Genomic DNA, 19,328 nt, shown 5'->3' on the forward strand with positions numbered 1-19,328 from the left:
CAGTCCCCTGTCTAATGAATATGGATCATCAGGCTAGCTACCACCCTCTAGATTTATGTGCAATATATTGTACACATTTAACCTCGGGTTTAAGAGGGAAAACTGAAAAGCACAGAGTTGTGATTTTTCTCATTGGCTTCATGATGGTCATAATAACCACTACAGTCGTTTATACAGTATTACAGTTTGAATAATGGATATTGAAGCAAGGGGAATACCCCTGCCAGGGATAAAAAATGCATGGTTTGTTAACAGATGCAGTGTGGCCCTTTGGGAACTGTTGTTCCAGCCTCAATTCCACTTGAACTCAGCGTGATTGGTCACGGCTGAGTGTGTCACGGAGAATACAAAGGTGTCTCTCTGGGATTCAGGTCACGTCAGCTCCTGCATCGCTTGACACAGCATGGTGGCCTTGCCAAGCATGTCGCCACGGCTACAGTCTGATGAATAGATCACTCCCTGGCCATCTCATCATAAGGGAGTGATAAATAGTGATCCATTCACTCTCTGATCCAGTACAGTGATGATGATATACACAGACAATATACAGACGAAGAAGCATGCATGTACAAACAACATACAAGCTAGGCCGGCCTATACACACCTACACACAAGGCACACTAGCGGTTTGAGGAAGTTCAGTATAGTCCTGTACCATCCTTACCTACAGTAGGTAAAGTGATACCTCAACCCAACTGTGTAATGATGGACTCAGAGCCACCCAATTAAAATTGGATTGGCAGAAAAATCCATTGTTGAAATGCTGTGGTTTTTGCTCTCTCCCCTCTCCCCTGTCCCTCTAACACTTAAAAAAAATATTTAACTAGGCAAGTCCCTCTAACATCTAGTTAAGCCCTGGGTATGCTGGACTGGTTTTGAAAGGTCGATGTCGGTGGAGTGCATAGACTGGAATGTGCTTAGACTTTTCAAACTGGGTAGAGAGCTACAGGGTACTGGAAGGGGAGGTGGGTAGAAGGCTACAGGGTACTGGAAGGAGCAGGGGGAGTAGGTAGAGAGCTACAGGGTACTGGAAGGGGGAGTAGGTAGAGGGCTACAGGGTACTGGAAGGGGGAGTAGGTAGAGAGCTACAGGATACTGGAAGGGGGAGTAGATAGAGGGCTACAGGGCACTGGAAGGGGGAGTAGGTAGAGGGCTACAGGGTACTGGAAGGGGGAGTAGGTAGAGAGCTACAGGGTACTGGAAGGGGGAGTAGGTAGAGAGCTACAGGGTACTGGAAGGGGGAGTAGGTAGAGGGCTACAGGGTACTGGAAGGGGGAGTAGGTAGAGGGCTACAGGGTACTTGAAGGAGCAGGGGGAGTAGGTAGAGGGCTACATGGTACTGGAAGGGGGAGTAGGTAGAGGGCTACAGGGTACTGGAAGGGGGAGTAGGTAGAGGGCTACAGGGTACTGAAAGGGGGAGTAGGTAGAGGGCTACAGGGTACTGGAAGGGGGAGTAGGTAGATGGCTACAGGGTACTGGAAGGGGGAGTAGGTAGAGGGCTACAGGGTACTGGAGGTGGGAGAAGGTAGAGGGCTACAGGGTACTGGAAAGGGGAGTAGGTAGAGGGCTACAGGGTACTGGAAAGGGGAGTAGGTGGAGGGCTACAGGGTACTGGAAGGGGGAGTAGGTAGAGGGCTACAGGGTACTGGATGGGGGAGTAGGTAGATTGCTACAGAGTACTGGAAGGGGGAGTAGGTAGAGGGCTACAGGGTACTGGAGGTGGGAGAAGGTAGAGTGCTACAGGGTACTGGAAGGGGATTAGGTAGAGGGCTACAGGGCACTGGAAGGGGGAGTAGGTAGAGGGCTAAAGGGTAATGGAAAGGGGAGTAGGTAGTAGTCATTTACAACATTAACAATGTCTACATTGTATTTTTGATCGATTTGATGTTATTTTAATGGACAAAAAATGTGCTTTTATTTCAAATACAAGGACATTTCTAAGTGACCCCAAACTTTTGAACGGCAGTGTACATACATACACACACACACACCACATGCACTCTCAAATCAGTGCAGTGTTGTCTCTGTCCATTCCTCTGTCGTGTGGACTATCTCTCTGCCGGGGGACCGGGATGATACTCTAGACTAGAGTACTGTGACAGAGAGGGTTGTAGTGACCACTATCCACAACACCCTGAGGCCTAGCTAATGCACTGTCAGCAGGGTTGGGGCGTAACTGGTTACATGTAATCTGATTGAAAAATAACTGTAACTGTAATCAGTTACAACAACAGAAAAAAATACATTGATACCTTTCTGACATTCAATGCAGCGTTAAAAAAAGGAGCACATTTAAGTTTGTTCCAGCTGAGAGAGTCTGACCATATACTACAATAACACACCAAATGTGTTTGATGGATCCTTTGACTTCTTCTAATGCCTCTTAAGGGGAAAGTCATCCACAAGTAATGGAAAGTAATCAGATTATGTTACTAAATTTGGGTAATCCAATCTGATTACTGGACTGTTAACTAGTAACTGTAACAGATTACGTTAAGAAAGTAACCTTCCCAACCCTGACTGTCAGGACTGGCCCAACAGGTGAAATCCTCTCACAGGCAGGTGGGAAACACACTCCTCAAACCTGTAGAGATTAATCTTAAACAAACAGTTACAACATGGCCACTCTATTCACAGAGAGCAGATTAGTACGTTGGCCATGGGCTCCTGTTTGGTTTCTGTCTGCAACCGTTTCACCATGAAAGACTGAGCCCAGAGAGGGAACAATATGCTAGCTTTTATCAGAGGGAAACAGCAGTCCCCCACACACGGACAGCTCTCTCTTCTCTCAGTGTCAGGGCTGTGTGATGCATGCAGGCAGCCATCCACACTCTCCTCTCCTTTAGCCTGTTGCCGTGTTCTTCAGCTGCAGGATCCTGAGCAGCAGGCACAGCAGCACAGAGCTACTGTCTACCATACCCCTTTACCTGCTCTGTCTCTTTCCCTTCCCTAATGAATTCACCTCCTTACTCCCCACGCAGCCCTGATGACAGACTCAGGATGACAGAGACAGGAATTGAAAAGGGGAATTAAGGGACTCAGGAGAGAGCATGAGGTTGGTGTTGTCACACCCCCATTCACTCTAAATTATAGCACCTCTGAGCATGTATATCACAGCACCAGTGTACACACAGTACTCCTGTTTGTGAGACGGGTTTACGACCTCTTTCTAGTTCATTTCAGTGCAACTTAATCAGAGAGATGGCATCTCTGCATTGATAGGACCCCCATCAGACAATATGTGCAGTCATGTACCTGTTTGTGGGTGGAGACATGACAGGCACAGATGATGAAAGCACTATACAACAGGAATTACTTTTTCTTCACACAAACCTTGAGATACAAAGGCATTGAGCTGTGTTAAATGTTGGCCATTGCTTTGCCAAATGTCACACCAGTATATGGTGTGAACACCATTTGCCTCATGCAGCGTGACACATCTCCTTCGCATGGAGTTGATCAGGCTGTTGATTGTGGCCTGTGGAATGTGGTCCTACTCCTCTTCAATGGATGTGCAAAGTTGCTGGATATTGGGGCGATATGGATAGCACTGTCTTACACGTCGATCCATAGCATCCCAAACTTGCTCAATGGGTGACACGTCTGGTGAGTATAAACATGAGGTGATGTCGGCGGATGAATGACACGACAATGGGCCTCGGGATCTCATCACAGTATCTCTGTGCATTCAAATTGCCATCGATAAAATGCCAGTCTCTCGATGTGCAAAACTGATAGAGACATACCCCAAGCGACTTACAGCTGTAATCACAGCAAAAGGTGGCGCTACAAAGTATTAACTTAAGGGGGCTGAATAATTTTGCACGCCCAATTTTTCAGTTTTTGATTTGTTAAAAAAGTTTGAAATATCCAATAAATGTCGTTCCACTTCATGATTGTGTCCCACTTGTTGTTGATTCTTCACAAAAAAAATACAGTTTTATATCTTTATGTTTGAAGCCTGAAATGTGGCAAAAGGTCGCAAAGTTCAAGGGGGCCGAATACTTTCGCAAGGCACTGTATTTGCATATTTCCATTAGGGAATGCCTACTCTGTGAAGTGTGCGTGTGAAGTTACTCAAGTCGTCCTTGCGCTCCTTCTAAACAATGCAATGTTTAGAAACGTTTTTAAAGGGTCAAGTCTACAAAACTTAGTGCGCTCTATTCATAACCGATTGTAGTTTTGGGGAAAATGAAAACTCTATTGAGATCGAATGTTTCATCAATGAGAAAATGTGCGGAATGTCGGCCAAGTTTCATCTAGCTCCATCTTCTCCCACTTCCCACCACTGGACGTATTTGGTGGTGAGAAGAAGTTGTAAACGGATGCTTCAGATTTATACATCACATCCTGTGAAGTATCTGGCTCCTACTTCTTTCTGTGGTATGACAGTCTTTCCCTGGTATCCTGGAGGACCAGGAGTCATTTATCTCACCTCATTCTCTAGAGCCAGATTAGCTATAACACCAGCATGGATCAAGCTTCATAAGAAGCTTCGTCTTCCACTGCAGACAATCTAAACGGGCTATAGCATGTTTCACATGCTGTCTCTCTACAAACCAACAGTAGCTGTTGGTCTATGCACTATAACTAAGGCGCTGTAATGGCGTTGATCTATTTGAAAGATCAATATCTTGCAGTAAGAAATAAGACGTGAATATATTTATATATAAATAACACAGTGACCTGACGAAGATCCTTGCAGGATGGAAACGTAGTTTGTTTATGAATAAAGGTATGTGGTGGGGCTTATGAGTGCCAGCTCTATGTCTATTGGCCCTGCACCCCACTAAGGAATGTTTGATCACACTTGACTATATAATTAACATAGCAACAACATGAAGTATGTCTACACCAGACCAGATCACAGTAGACAAACAAACACCTGAATGATCCTGAGGCATCCCATCCATTTGGAGAGGTTGAGTGTGGTCGATACCAGATTGCATAGCTATTACTGTCCTCGCTCTGTGGTGTTGGTGAAGATGATGGCTGTCGTACAACATCTAATCAGAGACTACACACTACAGAGCAGCAGGGTTATGATTGGGACACAACAAACAGACCCAATCCCCCTATCTCCTCTCATTTCATCAAGCCAACTGATGATAATTCCATGCCATGACAACAACTAATAGCCATAATGACTGCAGTGAGCTCTAAGAACTCACCCACAAAGGGAACGTTCAATCTATTACCACCCTACAGCTCAGCAGCAGCCCTCCCTTTCATTTAGAGAGGAGGCGGTGTTTGAAGCCAGGGGAGGCCCTGCTACACCTACAGCCAGACAAGTGTGACTACGCTCGATTAAAAAAACTCCTAAAATACAGAAAAGCCATTGATCGCCTGTTATTGGTGTCATCTTAATGCATGCTGTGGATTTGATGGATGGCAGTGCTGCACACTGTCTCCTCATCCTGCTCATCTTTCAGCTGCTCCCCACGTCCCTGCTTCTCTCCCTCAGAGGGGGTAAAGCGTTAGCGACCCTCAAGCCGTCTTTTTGTGATTCAAATCCTTTAGCAACACGTAGAAAATGCTTGTATGAGGGAATCTGTATGTGTGTGTTGATTTTCTGTCTGCCTCGAAGTCCTGAGAGAAGAGATGCATTTCATCTATGGAAATCATAATAGCCTTTATACCTTTTCCGCACATCATTTCTTCATGGTTATTGTAGTATTGTCCAGTCCTTGAATCCTGGACGGTGTTTGTTGATGAAGGACAGGGGGTATTACACAGTAGATGCACACATCATTGTGGACAGAAGAACGCGTGTAATTGAATCAGATGGTTCAGGGATATATCTCTGATTAATCTCGGACTCCCCTGATATTTTGGAGGCTGGCTAATTGGATATTTATGTTGAACCTTTGAGCTGTTCTCCTCTATACTGATGCTAGCTGGGCTACCCTGAATAACACTCCTCGTCTAATTACGCTGCTCCTGGATGGATTCAGACTGGATAAAGGACTGGCTCTGCAGTCCTTTAGGCTGCATGGCGGTGCATTAGAAGACACGGGTGCATGTTCATGATATGTGTGTGTTCCTATGGGTGAGATATACATTATACATTATTTTACATCTTCTATGTGTTTCCAGTTTTCCTTTTACATGATTGTTATTTGTGGTTTTGAAAGTGTGTGTGTGTGTGAGTGTGTGAGTGTGTGTGTGTGTGTGTGTGTGTGTGATCCTCTATGTGAAGGGTTTCTCTAGGCGTGTTTGTGCGTGTGCATGTGTGTGTGTGCGTTTGTGTGTGTGCGTGTATGTGTGTGTATGTGTGTGTGCGTGCGTGCGCTTGTGTGTGCGTGTGTGCGTGTGTGTGTGTGCGTGGTCCTCTATGTGAAGGGTTTCTCTAGCCGTGTGTGTGGGCTGGGTGTGTGTGTGTGTGGTCTGGGTGTGTGTGTGTGTGGTCCTCTATGTGAAGGGTTTCTCTAGCCGTGTGTGTGGGCTGGGTGTGTGTGTGTGTGTGTGTGGTCCTCTATGTGAAGGGTTTCTCTAGCCGTGTGTGTGGGCTGGGTGTGTGTGTGTGTGTGGTCCTCTATGTGAAGGGTTTCTCTAGCCGTGTGTGTGGGCTGGGTGTGTGTGTGGTCCTCTATGTGAAGGGTTTCTCTAGCCGTGTGTGTGGGCTGGGTGTGTGTGTGGTCCTCTATGTGAAGGGTTTCTCTAGCCGTGTGTGTGGGCTGGGTGTGTGTGTGTGTGGTCCTCTATGTGAAGGATTTCTCTAGCCGTGTGTGTGGGCTGGGTGTGTGTGTGTGTGGTCCTCTATGTGAAGGATTTCTCTAGCCGTGTGTGTGGGCTGGGTGTGTGTGTGCGTGGTCCTCTATGTGAAGGGTTTCTCTAGGCATGTGTGTGGGCTGGGTGTGTATATGACCCCTCGGTGTAGAAGCTTTTTCATCACGTCTCCTGTGATCAAATCACATGGAGCTGTCAGAAAGCATTGCATTACAGCACGTACAAGTCACACAACTGCAAGTCGGCCAAGACAACGCAATGAGTTATAATGCTGCACATTAAACATTTTCTCTTTCGCTGTTGCCGTTTGTGTTTCCATAACAGCTACACAATTCACTTAGCCCCAGTGAGTCATACAAGATAAGCACAGATACCAGTTGTTATTCAGCTTGATAATGACTTAGTCATAGGGGACACACAGAGGGCAGATTCTACTGTACTTATCGGGTTTGTCCCAAATGGCACCCTATTCTCCATAAAGTGCACTACTTTTGACCAGGGCCCATAGAAAATAGGGTGCCATTTGAGACATAGTCTCTGCTGTTTTTCTGAGCTGGGCTCCTATTCAACTCTCTCCTCTCTGTTAGCTGAGAACAGCTAGGAGCAACTCAATTAAACAAGTGAAAAATAGTCCTCTCACTTGGAGGGAAGAAAAACCTTCACTTTGTCATTAGCAGATGGATGCTCTGTCAAAAGCATTTCGGAGAATTCTTCCTCATCTTAAATGCAAATGAAGCAATATTACAAACCGAGATATTCAAATATTAATGTGTCTGAGATTATAGTTTCATTAGGGATTTTCTTTTTTCCCAAAAAGAGATATGTGTAACCATAAACTGTTCCTCCTAAATAATCAATATCGTTATTGTATATATTATCTATATATCTTATTATATATTTTTTTCAAAAGTTAAGAGGTACTAAATGACTGCATTGTTATGATGATGTTATAACTGCTACAGGCCAACTGGACAGTACTGAGTGGACTGTAGCTGGAACTGTCTGAGGTGCCCAGTCAAACCACTGACTGAGTCAGACATGCAGGTGCAGCACTTTCTGTCGACCTATTATGATTTGTACTACACTCATGTCTCACTGTCTCATGCATTGTCTATTTGCCAGAATTGTGCTTCCAGTATTATGACCCCTGCAGCTCTCTAACACTCCAACACTCTCCATACTTATCAGAAGGGATGTAGTATCTACGCTACTGCTCATTTCGTTGTATTACTCACAGTACATGTGTGTGGCGTCTTTGTGAATAAAAACGTCCACTATATGAACGTGTGCAGATGTAAATGGGATGTAAATGTTAGGGGAAGGATAGTGGTCCCCCATGTGATTTCACTGAAGAGCACGGCTGAGCCAATGCTGTTAGGAGACATGACAAGTCAAAGTTGTCAAATCAAATCATGAGAGTTAGTTGGTGATGAAAAGCCATATGTACAGTGTTGGCTGCAAACCAAGCCTGAAGCTCTGCTAAGACGACCACAGAGCTTTTCAATGTTGCACTTAGGTGTTACTCTTTTCCTCCATCTGTCTAATGTCTTGCTTTTTTCTTGATTTTGTCTACCCCCTATGTTGACAACATAATTGACGATCATTTATGTTTCACAAACAGGCTGGAAATCTGTTTCCCACATTCTGTAGGGCTGTTTTGTGTTTATTTGAGAGAGAGAGAGAGAGAGAGAGAGAGAGAGAGAGAGTTCTCAGACTGACACTCATTGCTCGCTCTCTCACTGGCTGGGTGAACAGAGCTGTGGCGCAGGAGGAGAGGAGCACAGAGAGGACACGCTGCCCGATGAGAGAGAGGGGACCAGAGGAACAGCCTGTCTGCACAGGAGGAAGAGAATACAGAAAATAACAGGGCAATATCCAAAGGAGGGGAAGAGCGAGAGGGAGAGAGAGAGAGAGGGGGAGGGAGAGAGGGAGGGAGAGAGAGAGAGAGAGAGAGAGAGAGAGAGAGAGAGAGAGAGAGAGAGAGAGAATGTACACATCTACTTCATGGGAGGAGGAGGAGCCCGGTTGGGGGTGGAGCTGAGAAGGATTGACGGACATCGGCACAAGAGGAGGAGGAGCGTGAGGGCAAGTTAATGAATTTGATTTGGAGAGCAGTATTTTTAGAAAAGGAAGAAAACAAGAGGAGCGTTACAATTGGAAATGCCATAGTACTGAGGGAGAGAAACAGAGAGTGAAAGAAAACTGGAGCGGGAGAATGAGGGAGAGAGAGATACCAGGATCTGAGCGTGACTGAACAGATTTTCCATTGACTCTGGTCAGGTCTCCCACAGGGAAACACAGTGTGTGTGCATGTGCTCCTCTCTCAGTGTGAATGAGTGTTTGCGTGCATCTGGGACTAAGAAGCGTCTGCTCCTCGCACAAGACGGGCTGGCCGTACATTATTACCCGCAGGACACAACAACCGCTCCTCCAGTCAAGAGAGGAGGAGAAGAGAAAGGAGAACGGAGGGGGGAATAGTGAGAGAGTGACAGATGTGAAGAAGGGAAGGCTGGAAATCAAGAAGATAAAAGTGAGCTCACAAAAAAAGCCGGAGAATAAATTAGCGAGGTAGACTCACAATTAGTGATGTGCGGCTGCTCGTTTTAGCGGTGTCATGTAAACAAGTCCAGCCTCTGGCCGTGGTGGTGTTGGAGGGTTAGTAGGTTGAACGAGGCTGAGCATCACTGATCGAAGTGGAGCGACGGCAAAGTCCCAAAAGACAGCAGCCTCGGTCGGCAGAGAGAGGAGCGCCGACAGAGCAGAGGGAACCGGCAGGACGAGACGTTCTTTGACAGACGGCACCAGATAGAACCACAACAGACTCACTGCTCTCTTCTTTAACCTTCCGTTCTTTCATTTTGTCTGTGCTTCTCAGCTCATCTTGCCTCTCTCTCCTCTAGCACTCACTCCACCCCCTCTCTTCTCCCTCCCTATCCTTTTCCCTCTCCCTCTCTCTCTCTCTCTCTCTCTCTCTCTCTCTCTCTCTCTCTCTGTCTCTTCCTCGCTCTGTGCTACACTAACTGGTGCGGATGCTGGAGTCGCTCATGTAGAAGCTGCATCGCTTGGTGCATATTTGCATGGCTGAATGTATTTTTTACTGCTGAGTTGGGTGAGTGGAGTACTTTCAGGTCGAAGGAACCAGATGGACTGAGAGGGAGAAGCCCAACAAGTAGCTAAAGAGTAAAACAGGACACCAACAACAACAAACAGAAGACACTGTAACAGAGAAAGAGAGTTAGTATGTGTGTGTGTGAGTGAGGTTGTGTGTGAGGAGCTTGTACGGATTGTGTGTAACAGCAGAGTCAGATAAGCACAAATCCAGGTGTGGATTACATCAGTGGGGATATCGGTGCCCTGGAGCTCCATGTGGGGCCCAGCCCCTGAGGCTTGGCTGGGAGATGAAGCCTTTCTCTCTGTACTAGGAGCGGTGTGGGCAGCCATGGCTCTGGAGGGGCGATGTCTCCAGCGGGGATCCCCAGCCGTGGTGAGGAGAGGCCGTCGGCGCCTCCCTGCAAGGCCAGGCCTATCCTCAATCACCTCCACAATGCTGGCTGGGACAAGTCTGCATGGCCTCAGGCATGTGTGTGTGTCCGGTGGCTCCATAGGCCGTCGGGCCTTCTGGCTGCTGGCCCTGTGCACCTCATTGGGCCTGCTCCTGTCCTGGTCCTCCAACCGCCTGCTCCACTGGCTCTCCTTCCCCACCTACACACGGATCCACACAGAGTGGGCCAAGGAGATGGCCTTCCCCACAGTCACTATCTGCAACAACAACCCAATCCGCCTCTACAAGCTCACCAAAAGTGACCTGTACTTTGCTGGCCACTGGCTGGGCCTACTGCTGGCCAACCGGACGGTGAGACCCATGGTGCTGGATTTGCTGCAGGAGGACAGCCAGGCCTGGTTCAGCAAACTGTCTGACTTCAGGCTGTTCCTGCCCCCCAGAAACTTTGAGGGCAGCAACCTGGAGTTTATGGATCGGCTGAGCCACCAGCTAGAGGAAATGCTTCTCTCCTGCAAGTACCGAGGAGAACCGTGCGGTCCCCAGAACTTCACCTCTGTAAGTCTCAGCATAGCTCCCTCTTAAATCACTTCTTCATTGACAGTTTAGCTCTGTGTGGTGGTTGAACCTCCCAGACTGTTCATCTGATTTCACCTGTTGTCTCTCCTCTTTTCATGGAGTTTCATCTCTTTCCTTGAAGTTCACAGTAGTTAACAGCAGGGTTTGGAACCACAAAAAATGTCCAATCGTTTTGTTCTGAACAGAACCATTATTTGTTTTGTTCCATTCCACTGTTCAGACCTGCAAAAGTTCTGATTAGTTTCGAAACAAAAAAAAAGTACCAGTTTATATCGTTCCTCTCGGTTCCTTTTTAAATGTCTGAAGTAATTGTATTTTATTACATTAGCTCAGCATTACATTTCTTTACCAATCAGTGAGGATAAGGCAGCTTGCAATGGAGCGGGCAAGCTATATTTGTTTAAGCCTAGGCAGCCAGTTCTCATTGGGGCTGAACATTTTAGCCCGGTCCGACCCAAGCCCGATGAGCTGAAGCCCGAGGCCAGGCCTAGTCCGACATCCCATAAATGTAATGAGCCCGAAACAGAAACGATGTCTGATTTCGAGAAAACAGACACACCTTTCCCTAGACCATATTGCTCTTTTGTTCAAGTTAAGTAGACTATTAATTTACCATGGTTTTTACAACAATGTGAGATATTGTTGGAAGCGAGCAGAGTGAGGAGAGAGTGAAAAGCCCTAGCCTTGTCTAAGAGAAGTGATGAGAGGGGAAAACCCAACTTGAATATAATCAACAACTGTTGTATGTGGATCTCAGGGTTTATACAGTAAGACATCCATACTGTTGTATGTGGATCTCAGGGTTTATACAGTAAGACATCCATACTGTTGTATGTGGATCTCAGGGTTTATACAGTAAGACATCCATACTGTTGTATGTGGATCTCAGGGTTTATACAGTAAGACATCCATACTGTTGTATGTGGATCTCAGGGTTTATACAGTAAGACATCCATACTGTTGTATGTGGATCTCAGGGTTTACACAGTAAGACATCCATACTGTTGTATGTGGATCTCAGGGTTTACACAGTAAGACATCCATACTGTTGTATGTGGATCTCAGGGTTTATACAGTAAGACATCCATACTGTTGTATGTGGATCTCAGGGTTTATACAGTAAGACATCCATACTGTTGTATGTGGATCTCAGGGTTTATACAGTAAGACATCCATACTGTTGTATGTGGATCTCAGGGTTTATACAGTAAGACATCCATACTGTTGTATGTGGATCTCAGGGTTTATACAGTAAGACATCCATACTGTTGTATGTGGATCTCAGGGTTTACACAGTAAGACATCCATACTGTTGTATGTGGATCTCAGGGTTTACACAGTAAGACATCCATACTGTTGTATGTGGATCTCAGGGTTTATACAGTAAGACATCCATACTGTTGTATGTGGATCTCAGGGTTTATACAGTAAGACATCCATACTGTTGTATGTGGATCTCAGGGTTTATACAGTAAGACATCCATACTGTTGTATGTGGATCTCAGGGTTTACACAGTAAGACATCCATACTGTTGTATGTGGATCTCAGGGTTTATACAGTAAGACATCCATACTGTTGTATGTGGATCTCAGGGTTTACACAGTAAGACATCCATACTGTTGTATGTGGATCTCAGGGTTTACACAGTAAGACATCCATACTGTTGTATGTGGATCTCAGGGTTTATACAGTAAGACATCCATACTGTTGTATGTGGATCTCAGGGTTTACACAGTAAGACATCCATACTGTTGTATGTGGATCTCAGGGTTTATACAGTAAGACATCCATACTGTTGTATGTGGATCTCAGGGTTTATACAGTAAGACATCCATACTGTATATACAGTATCTTCAGAAATTAGACAAATGTTTTGAAGTGTGTGTTTGATTCCGTGAGCTAATTGTTTTTGTTAGATCAGATTATCTGTGATTTCTTATCATTTATTCAACATTGTTTACACTGTTCCAAACGGTCAGAAAACAAATATTTGAATAATAGCCTACCTTTACACACATGGGTCACACAGCACTCAATCCTCTCCTCCTTCTTCATCTCTTTCTTATTTTTGTTGTTGTTGTTATTACCAGAATTATAATATCATCAACAGTAGGCTTAGTTTTTTTTTAACAAAGGCATCCTTGAATAATTAAACAAATGAACCACAACATGTCAGCAACTGTCGGAATGCAACTGTGTTTAATCTTTGTAGGCAGAAAAATGCATTTCTTCCTTAGAACAGACTCTCGAGGATTTCTTATTTGTTAGGTGTTGTTTACACTGTTCTATTTCAATGTTGAAGACTCCATGTCTAACACCTGTTTGGCAGTGGCACACAGCGCTCGGCTTACCCACCTTCTTCGGGTTCTTCTTAGGATCATTATTATTATTATGCAGTATTATAGTAGCCCATACGAGTCAGTCAGTCATGACTTTAAATACAATCAAGCTTTTTATTTAGAAAATAAAATAAAACATGAAATGTTCTGCCTAATTAGGCCATGGCCTAGGCATTAAGGAAACAGAACAGAACACAACAAAATAACACATCAATTAAACAACACTGGAGCCATGGAGTCTTGAATATTGAAATAATAAATACATGTTCTGGATATTATTAGCTATAAACCAGCCTATGTCCTAATGGGTGCATGCATGTGTCAAGTGTACAGAGCATGGCAGGGAAGACACATTTAGCAAAAAGGGAATATTTTTGCATTCTCATCAAATTAGGTAACATAACTTTTCAGTCAGAGAAACAACAAGTAAGAAACTAGTGAATTACTGTAGTTAGATTGCAGCTTCAGCACCTCAGACAGTGCAATACACATGGCAGCCTGTAGCTGCTCCTGCAACTGACAGGGAGGAGAGAGAGACAAGAGTTCAGGCTGAAATTGACAACTCTGGTGCATGGGCGCTATCAGCTGACTAAGCTATAGTTGTTTACATGCACGATGGACAGACAAGTGTAGGGTGCGAGATGCGACAGCGCTAGCTGTGCCACCAGAGACTCTGGGTTCCCGCTCAGGCTCTATCGCATCCGGCCGCGACCGGGAGGTCCGTGGGGCGACGCACAATTGATCTAGCGTCGTCCGGGTTAGGGAGGGTTTGGCAGGTAGGGATATCCTTGTCTCATCGCGCACCAGCGACTCCTGTGGCGGGACGGGCGCAGTGCACACTAACTAAGGTCACCAGGTGCATGGTGTTTCCTCCGACACATTGATGCTGCTGGCTTCTGGATTGGATGCGCGCTGTGTTAAGAAGCAGTGCGGCTTGGTTGGGTTGTGTTTCGGAGGACGCATGGCTTTCGACCTTCGTCTCTCCCGAGCCCGTACGGGAGTCGTAGCGATGAGACAAGATAGTAATTACTAATTGGATACCACGAAATTGGGGAGAAAAGAGGGTAAAAATAAATAAAAAAGAGCTGTTTACAAAACAGATAAGGGGGAATTATCTCTACTTCCTTAAAGCATTCAAAAAAATAAAAGCAGGTTCTAACCAGTTCTCACAGACTATGTGTCAAAGATAGGGGAGTGATAAGATCTTTTGAACCTACAAAGACAGAACAAGAATCAGACTGTTTAGGCATTTACGGCCCCAGAGATAAGGGCCAATAACAAATCCCTCCTTTGTGGGGTGCATGAAGAGGTTACTGGATAGCAGGGACAATTCCCAGTGAAAAACATTATTCAGCTCAAGCATTTTCATAGAATTTAGATTGTAACAAAACGATTTTGCCGCCAAATAACTGTTACCCAGTTTTCGCTTTGTACAGTATTTATTTATCCTGAGCAAAAATATAAATGCAACATGCAACAATTTCAAAGATTTTACTGAGTTACAGTTCATACTGTATAAGGAAATCATTCAATTGAAATGAATTCATTAGGCCCTAATCTATGAATTTCACATGACTAGGTAGGGTCGCAACCATGGGTGGGCCAGAGAAGGCATAGGCCCATCCACTGGGGAGCCAGGCCTATTCAATCAGAATGAGATTTTCCCAACAAAGTGGCTTTATTACATACAGACTCCTCAGTTTCATCAGCTGTTGGGGTGGCTGGTCTCAGACGATCCCGCAGGTGAAAAAGCCGGATGTGAAGGTCCTGGGCTGGCGTGGTTAGACGTGGTCTGCGGTTGTGAGGCCGGTTGGACGTACTGTACTGCCAAATTCTCTAAAACGATGTTAGAGGCGGCTTATGGTAGAGACATTAACATTAAATTACCTGGCAACAGCTCTGATGGACATTCCTGCAGTCAGCATGTCAATTGCACGCTCCCTCAAAACCTGAGATCTGTGGCATTGTGTTGTGTGACAAAACTGAACATCTTAGAGTGGCCTTTTATTGTCCCCAGCACAAGGGGCACTTGTGTAATTGTCACGTCCTGACCTTAGTTCCTTTTTTATGTCTCTGTTTTAGTTTGGTCAGGGCGTGAGTTGGGGTGGGCATTCAATGTTTTTGTTCAAGGTTTTGTATTTCTGTGTTTGGCCTGGTATGGTTCCCAATCAGAGGCAGCTGTCGATCGTTGTCTCTGATTGAGAACCATACTTAGGTAGCCTGTTTTCCCACTATGATTTGTGGGTAGTTATTTTCTGTTTAGTGTGTGTGCCTTTTGTTACTTTGTATTTAGTGTTCAGTTATATTAAATAAAATGCCGAACACGTACCACGCTGCACCTTGGTCCTCACCTTCTTCCACCAACGGCCATTACAGTAATGATCATGCTGTTTAGTCAGCTTCTTCAGGTGGATGGATTATCTTGGCAAAGGAGAAATGCTCACTAACAGGGAGGTAAACAAATTTGTGCACAGAATTTGAGAGAAATCATTTTTTTGTGCACATGGAACATTTCTGGGATCTTTTATTTCCGCTCATGAAACATGGGACCAACACTTTACATGTTGCGTTTATATTTTTGTTCAGTATAGTATCTGCTCTGTTTATTGTAGTTTCTTCTGTGCTCGTTAGGGCCTGTTCATGGTTCTGTTGATTAGAGTTGGGCAATACTGTTGAGCCATGTGGTGGCCTTGGCCTGGGAGCCATTTCATATCACAAGGTTCAGTCTCTATTGCCAGCCCCATGAGAACTGTATTGCCTCTCTCTCTCTCTCTCTCTCTCTCTCTCTCTCTCTCTGTCTCTCTCTCCGTGTTTGTGCTTCTCATGGTGCTGTGACAGTGACAGACGTTTTCTCTGAGGTGACACAAATACTCAAACACTCTTTGAAATGTTATTTTTGCATTTCATTTTTCTCTTCTTATCTCCCTCCATTGGCCTTAGAGCCTGTAAAACTCACTGGAGAACAGAAAGGGTGTCAAATGAAGGTGATGCGTGCAGTACTGTGTTTGTGAAGACAGAGTGTATGTGCCCGTGTGTTCATGTGGGACTACTGCCACAGTCCTCACTGATGTGTCAATCATTATAGCACAAGTTGTAGGCTCTCAGCCACTCTCACTTCACTTTACATGTTGAGCAGCTGTGCATTAAAACCTACTAACAGAGCAATATTAACCTCCACCCCTTCAATAAATACATTTGAATGAGTGCAAAGCAGTGGTCTCACTCTTCATGCTCCTTCATGGCCCCATTGAGATGGTCAGCCTTGTGTCCATGGCTTCATAGAAATGGATGACTTTCATTAAGTTTAAACACAGCGTCCGATCAGCACTAGCGCTGTAATGATCCTGCTATCAGTCCTCTGTATCGGCGGCCTCCCAGTCTGGAACAGGACGAGGAGCAGAGCAGCACACCGTCAGACAATGTGCTACTGAATCAGAAACATGCCCTCAGGCCAAGGCCCTGTAATAATGTTTCAAACCAATCTCAGTCATCTGCAGTGAGGTGCTCATCCTGATTGCAACACAGACATCAATTTATTTAGGATTCTCACCATGGTGGCTCCTGAAGTTTTGTGACTGAGCAATCTATACAGGGTATAGACAGGGTGGCGGACAGGGTGCGGACAGGGTATAGACAGGGTATATACAGGGTACAGGCAGTGTTTTATCAATTTATTTTATTTTATTTAACCTTTATTTAAATTATCTAGGCAAGTCAGTTGAGAACAAATTCTTATTTAAAATGACCACCTACCCCGGTCAACCCTAACCCGGACAACGCTGGACCAATTGTGCGCCGCCCTATGAGACCCCCAATCATGGCCGGTTGTGATACAGCCTGGAATTGAACCAGGGTCTGCAGTGACGCCTCTAGCACTGAGATGCAGTGCCTTAGACCGTAACACCACTCGGGAGCCCTGCTGTAGAGAGGGTGTAGACATGGTATATAGACAGGGTATAGACAGGGTGTAGACATGGTATATAGACAGGATATGGACAGGGTGTAGACATGGTATATAGACAGGGTGTAGACATGGTATATAGACAGGATATAGACAGGGTGTAGACATGGTATATAGACAGGGTGTAGACATGGTATATAGACAGGGTATAGACAGGGTGTATTTGAAAATAGAAGAGAGCCGCACACTCTAGGAGCTCAGATGCAAAAATTAAATTACCAACGTTTCGACAGCCAAGCTGTCTTCATCAGGTATTATACCCTGATGAAGACAGCTTGGCTGTCGAAACGTTGGGTGTATATCGACAGGATATAGACATGGTATATAGACAGGGTATAGAAAGGGTGTGGACATTTTATATAGACAGGATATAGACAGGGTGTGGACATTGTATATAGACAGGATATAGACAGGGTGTAGACATGGTATATAGACAGGGTGTAGACATGGTATATAAACAGGGTATAGACAGGGTGTGGACATGGTATATAGACAGGGTGTAGACATGGTATATAGACCAGGATATAGACAGGGTGTAGACAGGGTATATAGACAGGATATAGACAGGGTGTAGACATGGTATATAGACAGGGTGTAGACATGGTATATAGACCAGGATATAGACAGGGTGTAGACAGTTGACTTCTTCAAACAAAGCTGCTTACCTATTGCAGATTCAGTCTTCCCAGCCTGGTGCAGGTCTACAATTTTGTTTCTGGTGTCCTTTGACAGCTCTTTGGTCTTGGCCATAGTGGAGTTTGGAGTGTGACTGTTTGAGGTTGTGGACAGGTATCTTTTATACTGATAACAAGTTCAAACAGGTGCCATTAATACAGGTAACGAGTGAAGGACAGAGGAGCCTCTTAAAGAAGAAGTTACAGGTCTGTGAGAGCCAGAAATCTTGCTTGTTTGTAGGTGACCAAATACTTATTTTCCATCATAATTTGCAAATAAATTCATAAAAAATCCTACAATGTGATTTTCTGGATTTTTTTTCTTCATTTTGTCTGTCATAGTTGAAGTGTACCTATGATGAAAATTACAGGCCTCTCTCATCTTTTTAAGTGGGAGAACTTGCACAATTGGTGGCTGACTAAATACTGTTTTGCCCCACTGTAGAGAGAGAGAGAGGAGAGAGAGAGAGAGAGAGAGAGAGAGAGAGAGAGAGAGAGAGAGAGAGAGAATTTAAATGCGGGACCATAATTCTGCCCAAACTTCGGTGGTAGCCTCCCTTGTGCCAAATCTATCACAGTGAACAGGAGCTAAGGGACAGCTCCCTGATCAATAAATCCATTAGATGTTTGCTATAGTTTATGGAGGTCCATTTCCCTCTCCCCCTCAGCCTTACGTCACAGACAGAAATATACACTGAACCAAACCACACTATTCCCCACTTCATTGTCAAGGATTACTGAGCCACAGTGATCTTTCTGCCATTGAAATCCCTGAGCGGGCCGCTTTAGTGTTTTTTTGTGCCGCCTATGTCCAAACAGTGGCTAAAAAAGTAAATGTCAAGCCCTGCACATTGACTCACAGATGTGTGGAAGGAAGCTCATTGCCATTCACTCCCAGGGCTCCATTTTCGTCTGGCATTAAGTCAGCACAATTGTCAAACGCACGCTCGCAATGTCTGAAATGGGGGCCTCTAAAGTTCAGCCACACCCATTGCCACGCCCCCTGCCACGCCCACCCACCTAAACCCATAAGACCCATAACCCAATAAACTCCCAGATGGCCTTAGCATCCCCCAAATGATGATGTGTATCATACCTGATCAAAGCTGTGCAGACGTAGTAGATAATCCATTCTCTACTGTATATCACATGTACAGATCTATACCCTACCTAACCAAGTCCCTGTGTGAAACAGATGTGGCACCTCAGATGATACATTCAAACAATGCTCAGAGATGGAGATTACTAGCCAATCAAGCACTCTCAGCAGGACATATAACACTTCTGCCTTGCCTAACCACTATAATCTATCAGCTATGTCCCTGGAGAAATCTTAGAACGACGGTAACTTATTAACAGCTCTGCTGCTGTGTGTGTGTGTGTGTGTGTGTGTGTGTGTGTTTGTGTGTGTGTGTGTGTGTGTGTGTGTGTGTGTGTGTGTGTGTGTGTGTGTGTGTGTGTGTGTGTATATGTGTGTGTGTGTGTGTGTGTGTGTGTGTGTGTGTGTGTGTGTGTGTGTGTGTGTGTGTGGCAAAGGCCTGTATGA

At 45.1% G+C, this 19,328-nt stretch overlaps 1 protein-coding gene across 3 annotated transcripts in view; it reads left to right on the forward strand.

Annotated features, from left to right (window-relative positions):
* LOC110486711 (acid-sensing ion channel 2) overlaps nt 1–19,328 on the forward strand; it is a 445,230-nt gene that overhangs the window by 239,263 nt on the left and 186,639 nt on the right. The window contains exon 1 of one of the 3 annotated variants that reach the window (XM_090196993.1): nt 8,721–10,786. The exons of the other annotated variants lie outside the window; for them this stretch is intronic. Coding sequence (XP_090053119.1) covers nt 10,094–10,786 — 693 coding nt within the window. The 5' untranslated portion in view covers nt 8,721–10,093. Of the gene's footprint in view, nt 1–8,720; nt 10,787–19,328 lie in introns of those variants that run through there. 3 annotated transcript variants of the gene reach the window in all.

This window comes from Oncorhynchus mykiss, chromosome 13 (assembly GCF_057628025.1).
Source record: "Oncorhynchus mykiss isolate SJ-2025 chromosome 13, ASM5762802v1, whole genome shotgun sequence".
In the NCBI taxonomy this organism is placed as follows: Eukaryota; Metazoa; Chordata; class Actinopteri; order Salmoniformes; family Salmonidae; genus Oncorhynchus; species Oncorhynchus mykiss.